The sequence below is a fragment of the Leucopleurus acutus genome (assembly GCF_964270905.1).
Source record: "Leucopleurus acutus genome assembly, chromosome: 19".
In the NCBI taxonomy this organism is placed as follows: Eukaryota; Metazoa; Chordata; class Mammalia; order Artiodactyla; family Delphinidae; genus Leucopleurus; species Leucopleurus acutus.
Window position 1 is genome coordinate 20,571,207 of NC_139161.1, and position 16,396 is coordinate 20,587,602.

Below are 16,396 nucleotides of genomic sequence, written 5' to 3' on the forward strand. Positions count from 1 at the left end.
GCGGCATTGGAGTTGTTTCATGATTTTCTTTTTCGTTTCTACCTACGTTTGAAGCAGATCGTTTGACTGAATTCGTTTGCTTGGTAAAATCACGAATCAAGGGAAACCTCTGAAGCCGTTGTGCTGCATCAGATTTGTTACACCAGCCCATTTTAAGCTAAAGGGCGGAGGAGAAACCAGTTGTCCGTAGTGAAGCCCGAGGATTTAGTGTTGCAGCACTACAGTGTTTTCCCTTGTATTCTCATTTACTCTTCCCTCTTCAAGTGTCTTCCCACCCCAGCCATCACCTCTCCCAAAGCGCAGGCTGGTATGATGGTAATCTTACCAAGATTTTAGAACCGATTTTAAAAAAGAGAATCATAGGAATGGGCATTTGGTTCAATATCCTGACATGATTTCCTTCTTGTTAAGGGCATGCCAGACGGGTAGATGAGGGAATGCTGAGATTTTGGCAACACATTTTTCAGCAATGAAAAAAATCGGTATATTTGTTTTGTACCATAATAAAAACATATAAGAAGCGTAAGCTATTAGTGCACCTACGGGAGTACACATTTTAATAATACACACCAGAGAAAGGTCACTATCATAGCACAGGATTCTGTCCTGTGTAATGCTTTTACAAATGCTATGGTTAAGGATACTGATGTTTATCAAATTTATAGACAATATGAAACCAGAAGGTATTCTGAATGCCTTCAGAGATATAATCAGGATCCAAACAGATCTCAGCTGGTTAAACAAGTGGTCAAATGTGACAACTTGTAAATACAGCTCCAGAAACCAACTGCCTGAGTTCAAAATGGAGGATGTGTGATCTAATAAGTGTTAACAGAAAGAAAAAAAAAAAAAAGACCCAGAGGATCCTATCTATCTCAAAGTAAATTGATATAGTAAAGCTGCCAAGTTTAGTGTCTAAATAAGGAAAGTGATAGTCTGCCACTTTGCCTTTCAGTTGTTTGGTCTGGATTCAATTTTTTTTTTTTTATAAATTTATTTATTTATTTTTGGCTGCATTGGGTCTTTGTTGCTGCACGTGGGCTTTCTCTAGTTGCGGCGAGCAGGGGCTACTCTCCATTGTGGTTTGCGGGCCTCTCATTGCGGTGGCTTCTCTTGTTGTGGAGCACGGGCTCTAGGTGCACGGGCTCAGTAGTTGTGGCTCGCCAGCTCTAGGGCACAGGCTCAGTAGTTGTGGTGCACGGGGCTTAGTTGCTCCGCAGCATGTGGGATCTTCCCGGACCAGGGCTCAAACCCAAGTCCCCTGCGTTGGCAGGCGGATTCTTAACCACTGCACCACCAGGGAAGCCCCTGGATTCAATTTTTAAATGGACATGAGCAAATCATCCAGAGAACTGAAACATTCAAGATCCTTTCTTTTGAGGAACAATTGTAAAATCTCTGAATGTTAACCATGAAGATTGGGATTGCCACAGCAAACTTTAACTATTTGAGGGACTATGAGGAAAGGAGGAATTGATATTTTTTCATCACCCTAGAAGGCAAAGCAAGAACCAGTGGGCTCGAGTTACAAGAAGTTAGATTTTGTCAACAAGGAAGAATTTTCTAACATTTAGAAAAAAACGTATAAGAGAAAACAAAGTGTTAAAGGAGAAGCTGGACTTCATTTGTCTGGAATGTTGTCAAAGGGAAATCATGTATTGGAGTCAGACTAGATGACCTCTAAGGTCTTTCCAACTGAGGTTTTACTAATTTAGACACCAGGCACCAAGTATCCTATCATCTCTTGTTTTTAAAGTTGCCAATTATGTGTAAGGAAGAACACAGGACAAAGAGGGATGAAACATACATTGTGTTCATACACAAATGGAAGTTAATATCTCATATAAAAGGGAAAATAGTGTTTTTCTATTTTGTGAAAATGGATTTCTTTTTCTAGTCTTTTAAAATATACAAGCAGAATTGTTTAATGCTTCCCAATAAATCTAATAAATTGAAGCAGAAGTTCAAAATTAACAGCCACAATAGTTTATTTACAATTGAACTCTTTATAAGATATTTACAAGACAACCAATTTTACACATCAGAAATGGTATCAAAAGTATGAATTACAACACAGACAACAATATGAAACGGGCATAAAACAAAGCTGAAGTGGACAGACAAGCAATTTCTCTTTTTAATTTATTAACACTAGCTTAAACTTTGTTAAGGAAAGAAACAAAGAACTGTGTTTTAGGAGAACTGCAGGTCCTTCAGTTGAAGATTGAATTTCAGTGTTGTATCCCATGTAGGGAAAAAATAAGACTAATTTTCCCCCCACACTTCAACACACTGTAATTTTGCTCTTGGAACTTTGCTAATCTACTCTCCAACCTCCTTCTCAACAAAACTTCAACATATCCAAATCAAAGGAGAATTGATCTAGAAGAGGGGACAATAAAATAAGAGGTCCTAGGTAGAGGGAGAACCAAGGAAATAGAATCCACTTAAGACTGGCCAGATAGCACCCATGGATTCCTCTTAGTCTAACTCAAGTTCAAAATCTGGGGAGTCTGCTGGATAGGCACAAACATAAAGGCTAAGTTTGCTAATGCATACCCAAATTAGGAGTCTGACAAATGCTGAAAATCAAGAAGAAACTGAGAGGAATCAAGGAATAAAAGAGACACTGACTGGTCTTTTTCTTCTTGGGCACATTATAAAGGAACATAACATAGGTCAGAGTAGGAAAGCCAAACAGCTTGCCATATTAAAATGATGGAGAACAAAGAAAATCTGGCCCAGTTTTTCTAGAAATCTCCTTCCTCTCCTTAAGGTGTGAGATGAGAGCCCCTAGTGGAATAAGTCCTATTTCTCTCTACATTCTTGCTGCAATGAAGTTCACAGCAGGTTCCCTTGTGGAGAGCCCACTCTCCTAAGCAGATGGAGTTACAAATGAAAACCCATAGCCACACACACACACACACACACAAAGGAGAAATAAGAGCAGCAAGATCATCCAAGAATACTACATGTGCTGCCAGAGTAATTCCTTTAAAAGTCAAACTCAGGGAGCACAGATCAACATCTCACAAAAAGCTTTAGCAGTGGGAGGCCCCTGAGGAACTTTTTTCTTCCCTTCCCACAATGGTATCCCATTCTCTCATGCTCCACTGATGGGCCGGCCACACATCCTACATACCTTGGCTTCTCCTCTAAAAGTGCTAATAATCTGGGGACATATTCTCTTCAAGGATAAAAGCCCCTACCTTCTAGGAGATTAGACCCCTACTTGTTTTCATACAATAGTCCTGAAGACTAAAGAAAGGCAATTCCTATATATTTAAGACCAGAGGTCTTGGCTCTATTTTCCTTCCAGATAGTTACAGGGATCTTACACTGAGACCAAAGTGGCCTGGAGTGCTGTCCTGAAATTCTTTTAACAAAATGGGGGTGGGGTGGGAGGTGGGTGGGAGGGGGGAACTAAGATGGTACACATACAAATCTATTTTTACAAAATGAACGGAGAAGCTCATTAGGTACATCTGTTTGTTTCAAGATGTAGACATTTGCCAGCCAAAGGAAGCACATATTTCCACACACACCCCCACCCTCCCTAAATCTCTATCCCACCACCAAGAGCTCAGCTAAAAGGATAAAACCCAACTAAGGAATACTGGAGAAGTGATGTGACACAAAGACATCTATACAGGATCTGGCATGCCATCCCCAAACACCAACGGCTTTTGTTTAGAGCCATGACTGGTCCCAAACTTACCATCCTCATTCTCTTTTCAGAAGATTTTATTCTTTGAGGGGTGGGGGAAGAAATTCAGTTACCCATTAACTAAGAAAATAATCACAGCCAAACATCCCTTCCCACATGGCTATATCACAGGATAGTTTTAAGAGAACTGTCTTTTCAGATATTTATCTACCAACTCCAACCTCTTTTCTACCCTGTGAAGATGACTTGCTTTATCACGTCACTTGTTATTCCTCATCTGGTCCTTAAGCTCATGGTGAGGTTTTTTGTTTTGTTTTGTTTTGGGGTAAAAACCACTATGCTCACACTATAAGGAAGGGTATACCAGGGCAAGAAGAGTGCCATGCAGGCACAGCTCTAAAGGCAGGGGTTGCTTCATCTTCCAAAAGTCTAATGAAGAGAGCCCTTTCACCCTTTTAACATAGGCAAATGTAGAGAAGCAGACCCCTGAAGCTTCCAAATCTGCCATCCTATAGATTTAGCTTGAGAGTTCATTTCCCCAAAAGGGGAAAAGAAACCCCAATCACCCTCCATAATTCACAATTAGCCCAGTGAAAGAGTATTTGTGAAATCAGAGTGATGAAAACAAAACCAAGATCAGGGGAGTATGGAAGGGCATTACCAGCGAATGATAACATACATGAGGACATCGGTCACATATACAGGTCTCTGCCACTCTCTGGGAATGGCATGCTACAACTATCTGAAGACAGAAGGTTCTTGCCAGCACAGCTATTTCCTACATGTCCGATGAGGTGTTTGCTTCTTCTGGATCTCCAACCTGCATCGGCTACGCTCATCCAACCAGGGCAGCTCAAAATTCCTGGCAAAAAAGGATACAGAAATCAACCTGCAAGACTAGAAGAAACTCAGTATGGACATGAGACTAACTCAGAAAAAGACACTATGCCCTTTACCACTCCTAGCCCTGACTCCCAAGTCCCAGGTTTAGATTGTCTTTCCTGCCTCAAAGCCAGAGCAATGGTGTGCTACTAAAGTGATTGAATAATCTATTTCTAATTCAAAAAGCAATCCTCCTAATTCCTGGCTTGGGAATCTTATCACTGCAAAAACTAGTGGCCCAGGCAGCCTCACTTCTGTCAAAGAGCCATGGCTATCCCTAAGCCAGCTATTCCACCTTATATCTAGGCTTTCATGAAGTCTGGAAGGGAGGTGAAGCACAGACTACCTGAGAGAGGAGGGGAAAAAAACTTTATACTTACTGTGGAGTTAGTTTTGGTAATGGTCGTCCAAATGCTACAACAGGCAAGAAGGGGGTAATCATCAAACTTTCAACTACGGAAGAAAGCCAAACGGGACCTTGTTAGTGACACAGATGGAAAATGTCTAGCAACTATACCTGTTCCAAAATACTGCATTCATTCAGAGCAAGTTGTATCCTGGAGCCCTGTACTCTTTTAGATAAACAAAACTTACCATCATCTGGCTCAGGGAAAAATGAGGTAACCTCGGGCTCAGATTCCTGAATTCCTTTCTTTTTATACATTCTGAGCTGCAGTCGCTGTAAAATTCTTTGTTCCCTGATCCTCTGAATATCCCATCTGGGAAAAACAAACCAGACAAACAGAACAAACAAACCCAACATTACTGAAAACCAGCTCTATAAAGGCAACTCACACAATCCAGATGCTAGGGAGATCTCTGCTGAGTCTTCTAGATGGGGGATGGGGGGTGGGGAGGGGTACGGGGGTAAAGAGAACCGCCTGCTTGGTTAGGGAAGAGCTGTATAGGTCTGGCAGTCTAGATCATGTGTTGGTGTTCCCCAGAAGAAAAAGAGGCCAAACGTGTATAACAACAACCACTTCACACTCTGATACTCAACCAATTGAGTAATTGAAAAGTATTAAGAGCTCCAGGGCTCCCCTCAGCATAGATAAGAGAGGTTAGGGTCCTATAGGGCTCAGTTGTCCCCAGAATGGACATCTCCAGCCTCACCTTTTCCTTCTCTTCTCATCCAGCTCCAGTTTTGCATGCCGCTTCGAAAACACACTGTCATCCAGGTTCTGTGTAAAGAATAGCAGCTGATAAGCTACTTATCACCGTGTGACACATGTATACTCATTTCCAGCTTCCAGGAATGTAAAATCTTTCACCTTCAGGTCCCACCTGAGTCTGTGAGTTCTATGGATATCATAGGAACCTCCTGGTACAAAATCAACAAAACACATACTCCTTTCCCCACCCCTACCCTGTAGAATCTCCATATTCCAAAATCATTTCTATAATTTTCCAAGGTGAAAGTCACATCAAACTGAAACAACCCTTGAGACTGCCACAAACCCTCCCTACCTCTATACTTTATAAGAGTCTGAGTTTAAAGTAAGTATCAAACTTATAAGAGTCAAACGAGGTTGGAATATATAATTCTGTTGCTGAGTGGTACAGGCTAACTTTTCTACATAGCATGGAATCTAGCTTTGTTTTGAACATTCCCTAGTTATTTATTTTTTAATAAATCACTTAGCCACTCTGGACCTCAGTTTTCTCATCTATACAACAAAGGAGTTGGACTAGATAATCTCTCAAGTTACCTTCTTGCTTCAAAGTTCTATTTAACCCATCCATACAGTTACAATGACATATTCAAGTAACAGACCCATTTCTGTCTCTCACTCCCTTCTACTGACAGGTCTTAGGTACCTACCTCCAAAAGGTCTGAAGGATTTGGGTCCCTTAGAGGCTCTACTGAGTGGTCCCTCCAAGAAGGAACTGGAAAGAAAAAAGAAAGAGAGAAAGAAAGGGAGGAGGGGTGGAACCACCCTTAAATCCAAGGTCACACAACCTACTATTCACTAGGACAAGAGATCTCTCCCAGATAAGACAAAGTTACCAAGTGATAGGAATCCATTCTATGGCCTCACCTGAAGCCATATTCAGTGTCCTTGCTACGGTATTAAAAGAACCTAAAATGCCATTGCAGTCTGCCAAACACAGGATCACAAAAAACCCTAAACCAATACCTGACAATTCACATAATGGATGCTATTGCAGTTCCTGAAAAACAACTGAAATTTGTAGTCATTTTGAAGTCTATAGTGTAATCATACACCAAGGAATCTCACTCTCCCCCATCCAACTGATGGGGAATGCAGCTCCCAACCATCCACCATCCCACCACCCCCACCCCAGACCCAGCCAGCACAGTTCCTATTCTACTCACCAGCCAAGACTGAAGTTTCTCCTGCAACACTTGATGGCATCAGACACCCTAAATAATGCAGGAAAGAAGAATCACCTCAGTGTAAAAAGAAAAAAAGCCCATACCCAAAATGGAGGAAAGGATCATCACTGAAGTTCTCACTAGGAAGCCATTTTGGTTTTTTGAGTTGTTCTTTTGAGAATTTCTCTCTGGGGGAGGGGAAGAGGGAACAACAGACAAAAGAAAAGAAAATAAGCCCACCACTTTTTTTTTTACACTGAGACGACTTCTTTTCTTCATTATTTAGGGTGGTTTCCCTGCAACAGTTGATGGCCAAGGATATCAAACCTTAAACTCAGAACATGGCAGGTGAGTAAAAGTTGACCCTATTTTTCAAATAAAAGATCAGTGTTCTCAAAACTTACATATGTAGTCTTCTTAAACAGCTCCCTCCTCCCTCCAAACAAACTACCTTGCTGGTCCAGCCTGAACAACATGCACAAAGACTTTGGCTTCCTTAGAACAAGCCATTGAGACTTCCTCTTGAGATAGGGGCGTCAAGAATAAGGATTCACATGTTTATTCACAACTCAGGGTCCTCAAAGGACTGGGATTCCCCCCAATCAGACTCTTTCTGTACTGCTAGGCCCACAATATTAGACGTGTTTGGAATTTTCTGTACTAGGGCAGAAAGGGTTTTCAAAAATAGCCAGTCACACAGAACAGCTTCGGACTAAGCCATTTCCCAATCCCGGATGGGAAATTGCTTCACGGTTTCTCTTGTTACACAGCATTGCCATGGCAGCAAGAAGGTTAACCATTAAGGATGAACCTGTTCAACTAACTGAACCAACAAAAAACCTGAGCCTAGATCAGGGTCCTGGTCTATCGCATGTACTCAAGTGTAAGGCCTAATGAATTTTAGATAATTAAGAAGAGTAATCTATCTTCCCCACTTAATTTTGTCACCAGAACAGCCAAACAAAGCCTGGAGAATGCTCTTGTCTTACTGGAATGGATTCCCATCCCCATCCCTACTAGGGCAAGACACAGCATCAGAAACTCAGGGCTGTGACTCTATCCAAGGCTTCCCCACCGTCACCCCGGAGCACCCGCTGTGACTGTCACAGACTAACATTACACGATTGAAGGCACATTCCAGTTACTGGTTGATGTAGGAGATAGGGGAGCATCTCTGTGTGGAAGCCATGAAGAAAAAAAAGGGAATGAAGACCAAGGTCCCATACCCCACACCCATCCCAAGCAGCTCAGATATCCCAAGATAGTCCTTATTGTTTGAAAAATAGTTTGTAGACCATTTTATTTAAATATATGAACAACCAATGGGCTACTGCAATCCAAGTAAACTCTTCACATTTAGAACCTTTGTGAAGTATCGTAAGATAAAGTAAGACTGTTGGTCTTTGGCAGATTCCTCCTGCCCCCCAGACCGGGACATAGAGATACAGATAAATGTTTATATAGTTAAAGAGCGGAGGTCCAGGTGAAATTCCCCACCCCAAACTGGCTCCCCAACCCAAAAATTACCATTGGCCCCTGAGAACACCCAAAGACCACCCTCCCAGGTTTCACACAATATCAATTGCAGGAACAGTCGTGCATGGCAAAGTATAAGTTCTATGCATTTCACAGCACAGAAAACCCTTCTTTCAGAGGGCATGCAAGTTGCCGGAGATTACACCCCCAAGTCTGGTGCTCTTGTGATGAGCAACTTACTGGCAAACACATCTCCCAGTGTTGTAAGCAGGCAAATACATTGAGCACATTTTGCTGTAATTCCATCTATTTGCAATGCCTGCACAGTGTCTGTCTCTGGCTGTTAACTTACTCATTCTTGACAGAACTCTGCTTTATTGATTGCACTTTTTTAAAAATGCCAAAGGCATTTTCACACTTGTTAGCTTGACCGCCACCACTAGGGTATAAGAGCAAGTGTTCTCTATGCCTTACTTGCTACAGTCTCCTCCTTCTTTGGAGAGGATTCCCGTAATGGTAACGGTGATGGGGGAGGCTGGTGCCAACGACACAAATACATTTCTGTGGTGGAAAGGTACGGCAAATCTTCTATCTCACTTGAGAAGGCTTTCTCCTTGGGATGGGTGCTGGGTCCCTTCTGGGGAGTCGAGAGTCTTGGCGGGGTGTCCACTGAAGACCGGGGCTTTTCTGGAGTTTCCTGGCTCCTCAATTCACGTTTACAAACAGTTTCAGATAAGGAACCACAGGGTTCCTCTTTAACAGGAGAGTGCTTAGGAGTTTTTGTTTTGACTTTTGAAAATTCAGGAGCCAGCTTTTTAACAGGAATCTTTCTTTCTGTACTTCCAAATGGGGATTTCCTATTAGATAGGGAAGAAAACATTATAGAATTTATTGACTCTTGAATAAAATCTAATTTGATTACATTTTGGGGCAAGAGAACTAGCTTGCTTCAAAATAACCAGTATTCAAGTATCTAAATATCTGCGTTCATTTGGCTGTCATGAGCAGGAACAGCTTCATGCTTAACAGTATATATAATAGGCCCTTAGTAAATGTTTGTTGAACAAGTGAGTTTCCATGCTTAAGAACCTCTACTAGTATCCTACTGCCTACTAAATCTAAAAAGGTCCCTATTTTATTCAAGATCCTTTAGCTGGGGCTTCCCTGGTGGCGCAGTGGTTGAGAGTCTGTCTGCTGATGCAGGGGACACGGGTTCGTGCCCCGGTCCAGGAAGATCCCCCATGCCGCGAAGCGGCTGGGCCCATGAGCCATGGCCACTGAGCTTGCGCGTCCGGAGCCTGTGCTCCGCAACGGGAGAGGCCACAACAGTGAGAGGCCCGCGTACCGCAAAAAAAAAAAAAAAAAAAGACCCTTTAGCTAACATTAGAGGCCTCTACTTTGTGGCCTGTTTCATTCCTGTCAGCCAGAGACCAGTCTCTTATTCTACCCCTCCAAACCTACACCATGTTAATTACAATCTCTGTTTCTTTTTTCTTGCTATCTTCTGGCTCTCTTTCTCCCACCAGTCTACACACACACACACACACACACAGACACACACACACACTTCTAGGATGCCATCTCCTCTCCTTTTTACCAATCTAAATTCTATACTTCTTTTTCAAGATCCATCTCCTCCTTAAAGTTTCACTATTTTAACGCACAATAATCTTTAATCTCTGAATAGTTTGTATCACTGTTGTCTATCTGCATATTTTATTGCAGTTGAATTCTGAGTTTTCAAAACTTATGCCATCCTTATAGCTAGACTAATCTCTTCGAGTCCAAGGACACTTAGAGCTTACATTTTAATGTCTACCAGTGCCTGATGCAATGAAGGAATTTAACACTTCCTAACTTGAAGTGAAGGGCTATAGTTTTCTTTAAGAAACTCAGCTGTCACATTTGTTGCCCATTCTCTTTATGATGTACTCTGCATTCTGTAGTTACTACGGTGACCAAAATGTTCCTAACAGACGTACATAGTCTGCGCAAGAATGTTTCAAGACAGTTTCTCAGCACAGAAGACCTCATGATTCAAGATATAGTTCTATTAAAACAAATTCATAAGTCCTAATCCCTTACTCTCAGTCACTGGAAACAGGTGACCTCATGTCCAGACAGTGTAACAAAGTTATCAGCACACCTTTTGTGTCCCTTTCCACTCCGCCCACAGGAGAAAGGCTTGGGAGGCAGAGTCTGGGATGTCTCGGAAAGCTCCGGCTGGCACTCCAGTTTAATTTTCTCGGATATCTCCGTTTCCTCTCTCTCTTCAGTTTCATAGCCCTGAAACAGCTTGTGCCTTTCCTTCTCGTTATCCTTCTTTACCAGCTGCATCCGCCTTTCCATACGTTCAATCCGAGCAAGGAGCTAAAAGAGAGAATGGCAAAATGCAGACTTAAAAAACAAAAAAATTAAACACAGGTGCTTAGCCCTATTTGCGAATCAGTATGGTCTTCTGCCTCTTTCCATGAACCATAGCAATTCAACTTATTTTTAACAGGCAGACATTAATCTGAATAGATTTTCTTAAACACAATAGAGAAGACAAGGTACACTGCTTGATTTTAGGGGCTAAACTAGTTGGGGAGGGGCATGGGGGAATTTGTACTTCATTCTTCTGAAAGAAAATCCTCTTCACTGGGAGGGGCCACAACATGCCTTTTAAATGGCATGGTCTCTGCTACTGCTAACCATGTGGCTCCAAGTCAGTTTGGGAGTTTCCAGAATTAACCTTAATGTTCTTTTAGGAGGCCCTAAGGTTCTCCAAACCCTATCCTCTCTACTTCCACTCCAAAACACTATACACAAGGACAAAGTCCAGACAGTACATTGAGAAGGAATTAAAAGCTCACACAATCACAGTGCCACTAGGGATTGCAGTGTTATTTGAAGGCGGGTGGGGTGGGGGTGGGGAAGTGCCACCTAAATAATGAACACTCAATTTGGAAGAATTATAAAAGAACCAGTACCCATAAATCCCATCAATCATCAAATATACATATTGCTTTGCATTTGAGATAACAAAAAAATTATACCTATTTGTCTGAATATTGAAAACAAAGTCTTTTAATTCTAGTTAAAGGGAGGACCACATAATCAAACAGAAAATGGAAGTCTATTATCATTGAAAAGTTCACATTAAAATGTTCTGAGAAAAGATGCCAAATGTGCTACTTACACCCTATAATAAGAATTTTATTTGGGTTAGACTGTGATATTAATGTTGACTTCATTACATCCACTTAGCTGCACAGATTTCATGAGAGGCCAAACAACAACTGGAATAAGAGAAACAAGCTTAAGCATCGCTAAGACTGCAATACACAACAGAGGCAATGAATGCCAAGTTCAGACTGACACTCTATCCTTAACTCACCCCGCTTTTCCTGCCTAGGAAAGTCTGCAAAGGGGCCATTACCTCAGGTACTGAACAGAAACCTCCACAATCAGCAGAGAGCCCCCCTGTCAGCCACATTCTCATTTCATCTTCTGTTTTGATTCACAGCCTTAACATTACTTAAACACGGTTTATGGGTGACATTTCCTTGATTTCTTCTCCTTCACTGGTCGTTCTCTTCCCGCCTCCCCCCCCCAAATAAGGACACGATGTGTTGTAATTACAGTACCATCACACCCCTAGACTGCAGTACAGTAGCTGAGCAGTGCCACCTCCATGTTGAGTAACTTCCACAAATCAACACCATGAGATATTTTAATGAGACCGGCCCCAGCTCCCATTCCACCTTGCAGAATGCATTCTCCAATAAAACAGTCGCTGCCTGGAGAGATTCATTTGGAAAGCAAACAAAATGAACAGCCCTCTGCTCTCCTGCTCAGCCCTTGGCGCACACAACGCCAGAGAGGGAGAGGGAGGGAGAGAGGGAGAGAGGAGAGAGAGAGAGAGAGAGAGAGAGAGAGAGAGAGAGAGAGAGAGAGAGAGAGAGAGGGAGAGAGGGAGAGAGAGGGAGAGGGAGAGGGAGAGGGAGAGAAAGAGAGAAAGAGAGAGAGAGAGAGAGAGAGAGAGAGAGAGAGAGGGAGAGGGAGAGGGAGAGGGAGAGGGAGAGGGAGAGGGAGGGAGAGAGAGAGACTGCTGCAGCCTGAACACAACAATTGTAGAAACCATGTTTATTTTTAGGCAGCTGTAAGGTATGCTAGCACAGTAATATCCCACCACCACAGCTTTCCTGATATCTGGAGGAATATGTTTTAACACATAAGGTGCCCTTAACTACTGCTGCAGTAAAAATAACCCTATATAGTCGTGCTCCTCAGAGGTACAAAGAAATAATAAATGACTTCCCTACTACCCTAAGATTCTAATATAGGGGAAAAAATTTTGGTCTACTTAATACATTTAATAAGCTTAATTTCCCCTGATGCCTTAAAAACCTTCCAGCCTCTAAACACCATGCTCATACAAGGGAGCTGGTTAGCAGGTCATGTTTTATAACTCAGATTCCTATGAAAAACTGTCTGAAATCAAAGGTGATGATTCTCTTAATATCATTTTAAAAAGCTGTAATAGGGTTCCACTGTGAATCACCTCGACCCCTCTGCCAATTAAAAGGCCTACTACTCTGTCTAAAGATGCTACAGCAGTGCTTAGAGCAACAGCTGCTATGGCCCTCTCCTCCAGAATACATTTATAACGCAAAGCTCTTTAAGTTAACCCCTTCCATAAAGCCACCACATATGTATCCCACCTTTTCATTTTTCAACCCCTCACAAATCAGGTCTTTTCCCACTCTAAACGTCTTTCCCACACGTCTGGGGCTGTCATTTTAAATTAACCCTTTGGCACCTGAAACTTCCCCTCCCCCTCCCCCTGGGAGGTTGCCCTTTAACCCCTCCCTCCAACCCAACGTGTGTCTGTGGGCCTGGCTCCCAAGGACCCGTTAACTAAGAAGACTCCTACGTTGGTGGCCAACCTCCTTACCCCTAACCTAGGGATACCTTAACCTCCTACAGCCCCCTTCCCCCGAGCATGCGCACAACTCGCTCCTAGTCCCGACGCAGATTAACCCCTCCCGTACCGTGTCTCTCTCTGACTTCAGCTCCTCGATCTCCTTCTCCTTGGCCTGCAGCTGCTGCTGCTGCTGTTCGATGAGGTCCAATTGCAGCAGAAGGATCTGTTTGAGGCAGGCGGCCTGACTGGAGGCTCCCGAGCCGCCGCCACCCCCGAGCGGGCTCTTCCTCGTACTCTTCCATCGGCCCTCGCTGGCCGCCAGGGTTCCGGCGGCGGCGGTGGGCGCGAGGGGTGGCGGCCCGGGCAGAGGTAGTGGTGGGGGTCCCGCCGGGTCCGAGGCGGTGGCACCTGGGGGAGCCGCCCCACCCTTGTCCCCAGCCCAGGGCGTAGGCTCTTTGGCCGCCGCCACGAGAGAGCCCGTCTGAATGGGCAGCACCGCCTGATACTTGGGTCGGGGACTGCAGCCGGCTCCGGCTGCCGCTGGCTCCCCCCCAATGCCAGCTTGTTTGGTGGCCGGGGGCGGGCAGGGCAAGGGCACCGAGCCGCCCCAGCTCTCTTCCTGCTGCCCGGGGGCCGCCCCGGCCGGGAGTAACAAGCCCCGGCCCTTGCCGCCGCAGCCGGCCGGGGAGGGCGCAGGGCTCCCGCCCTGGGAGGAGGCCAGCGGAGGCCCCGGCTCCTTGAGCTTACGGTGCCGGGGGAGGAAGTGGGCTTCGGCCGCCCCGGGCTCGTCCTCGGGCCCGCCCAGCGCCGCAGCTCGCTCGTAGTCCAGTCGCTGCTCAGGGTTGCCGCCGGCAGGGGCCGCGGCCGCCTTGAACACTGCGGATCTCATGGTCATAGTGGTCCGGAGCAGCGCCGGGGACCGAAACGGAGGAGGGGGTGGGGAAGGGGTGAGGTGCGGGGGGTCGAGGACGGAGGAGGGGGAGGGGAGTTTGGCGGGCTCGCCTCAGCAGCGCGGCAGCAGGCCTTGGCTAGCGCGGCTCCTCCGGGGCCCGGGCGCCATCCCGCCGGCGTGCGGAGAAGTGGAGGCCGCGGCTGCGGCCCGCCGCCGGCCCATGGGGGCCTCGCCGCCGCCTCTGCTGCCGCCGCCGCCGCCTTCGCCTCAGAGGCAGGAGCTCGCACCCAGCCGCCCCCGAGCTCATCCCCGGAGCTCGCTTCGGCCCCCCCTGGCCCGGCCGGGCCCGCCTCGTCTCCCCACCCCACACACCCCCTTCCCCGCCCCGGCCCCCCGCCCCGGAGCTCGCCTCAGCCGCCCCGAGCCTCCATTTTCCCCCCCCTCCTCCTCAGGAGGGGGTGGGAGGGATGGGTCCGCCCAAAGCCCTCCTACTCCGGGAGGGGGTCTGTCGCCTCCCCCGCGGGTCTCCGGGCTCGGGGTCCCCCTCCCCCACAGTCACCCCCGGCGCCTCAGCGTTTCCCTTTAAAAAAAACGGAGCCGCTCGGAGCCGCCACAACCGCAGCCGCCGCCGACCGGAGGGCGCATGCGCCGGGAGGGAAGCGGGCGGGAGCGAACCGGGAGCGGAGAGGAGGGAGGCGGGCCGCGCTATTGTGAAAGGGGCCGCAGCCGCCTCGAGGAAGGCGGGCAAGGGGCCACGGGGGCGCCGGGCGCGGGGGGCCGGCGAGGGGAGGCCGGGGATGAGGGGCGAGGACCGAGGAGCCCGCGGAGCGGCGGGGTGAAGGTGGGCTGCCGGGGGAGGGGCAAGCCGGGGGAGGGTCAGGAGGAGTGAAGAAAGGGCTGGGGCCAGGACGGGTAGAAGGCGAATGCGGAGGCTCCTCGGAAGAGAGGAGCGTGAGAGAATGGAGTTGAGAGGAAGGAAGGGGTCTTCGGGAGGCAGATGCGCCCTCCGTGGAAGTGTACCGAGCGGTCCACGTACCCGGCCTGCGCTGGATTACCCCTTCCCCGGGCACCTTGGCAACCGGCCTGGCCCTCGCTGGAGGGGCCCAGCGGCCCCGCACGCCTCCTGGACCAGTCAGGATGCAGGCTCCTGTTTGAGCCTATGGGTGTTTCCTGGGCATAGAATTCTAACCCTCCACCCCCAGCACTCCCCAGCAGCCCCACACTGGTATGGGAGAGAATGAAGTTCTTTGTCTCTAAGGGATCCAGGCCAGAAACGGAGGGGACCTCTGGTTCCCCGAGGGAGGAAAATCCATGATGTCTGCTGCCTAGGGAGTTGTTGCCACCACCTCCCTGGAATGAAGTATTGCCAACTACCGACAGTTCTTTCCCAACGGTCATCTCCCCAGCCTTCTTAAGTCACTTCTAGCATCTTCTGGGGGTTCATGAAGGATTGAGGCAAAGGAAGTCTCGGAAGGGACCTTTACCTTTACCGGGAATAGGAATACTTTAGGGTATTCTCCTATGCTGAGCACTTTGTCCTCTCTCTTCAGTGTTCACTTTGTGTGTCTGTCTGTCTGCCTTAACTTACAGGCAACTTTAGCCAACAAGTCCTCACAGAATTTCTCCTGGAAAAACTTTTAAATAGTTTTAATTGATTGTTTTTCTTTTGTGTTGAGGTGGGATTTTTTTTTTTTCCAGTCTATATGGAGATGGAGATGACTTAACATTCTTTGGTCTAATGTGAAAACCTCCCCAAAACACAGAGCACTGGAAATTTTAAATAAATGGGTGCGAATATGCTAAGCCAAGGGAGCCCCAGCCCTCTTCTACCAGATCTGCAAGGGGAGTCCTGGAGTTAGGGATACCAGTGAAGGAGGTGTGTGGCAGGAGGCATATAGAATAGTGGTGATCTTTTCCAGTGTCGAGACTTTCAATACCATCTCTACACTGGCAACTCCTAAATTTATATCTTCTTCTGGGATCATCCTCTCACTCCAAAATCATATATTCAGCTGCCTAGGAGACATATCCACTTGGATGTGTAACAGGCATTTCAAATGTACGTCTAAAATCACACTCCTGAATTTCCCTCACCCAAATCCTGCTTCTTCTACAGCCTTCCTCTCTTTCTCTCTCACTCCACATCCAATCAGTCTTCAATCCCATTGCCCTTCAATATATATATATCCAGAATCACACACCTTTGCAGCATCTCCACAACTTGCACCTTGA

General features: G+C 46.3%; 1 protein-coding gene across 1 annotated transcript; it reads right to left on the reverse strand.

Annotated features, from left to right (window-relative positions):
- Positions 1-1,982: 1,982 nt before the first annotated feature.
- On the reverse strand, positions 1,983-14,479 carry MSL1 (MSL complex subunit 1). Its single transcript, XM_082860966.1, has 9 exons — positions 13,400-14,479; positions 10,510-10,733; positions 8,838-9,220; positions 6,888-6,935; positions 6,372-6,436; positions 5,663-5,730; positions 5,144-5,268; positions 4,930-5,002; positions 1,983-4,529 (listed from the first exon to the last, which is right to left on the reverse strand). Exons 1-9 carry the CDS (start codon positions 14,165-14,167, stop codon positions 4,439-4,441), a joined length of 1,845 nt encoding a protein of 614 aa, XP_082717092.1. The 5' UTR covers positions 14,168-14,479; the 3' UTR covers positions 1,983-4,438.
- Positions 14,480-16,396: the final 1,917 nt, after the last annotated feature.

What these genes read in the sequence shown, in the direction of transcription:
- MSL1 (XM_082860966.1), bottom strand. Translation starts at nt 14,167, where the DNA reads ATGACCATGAGATCCGCAGTGTTCAAGGCGGCCGCGGCCCCTGCCGGC. An exon ending in GATGAGAAGAGAAGGAAAAG is followed by an intron (nt 5,269 to 5,662) that starts GTGAGGCTGGAG and finishes TGTTTTTCCCAG; the next exon opens with ATGGGATATTCAGAGGATCA. An exon ending in TTACCAAAACTAACTCCACA is followed by an intron (nt 4,530 to 4,929) that starts GTAAGTATAAAG and finishes CTTTTTTGCCAG; the next exon opens with GAATTTTGAGCTGCCCTGGT.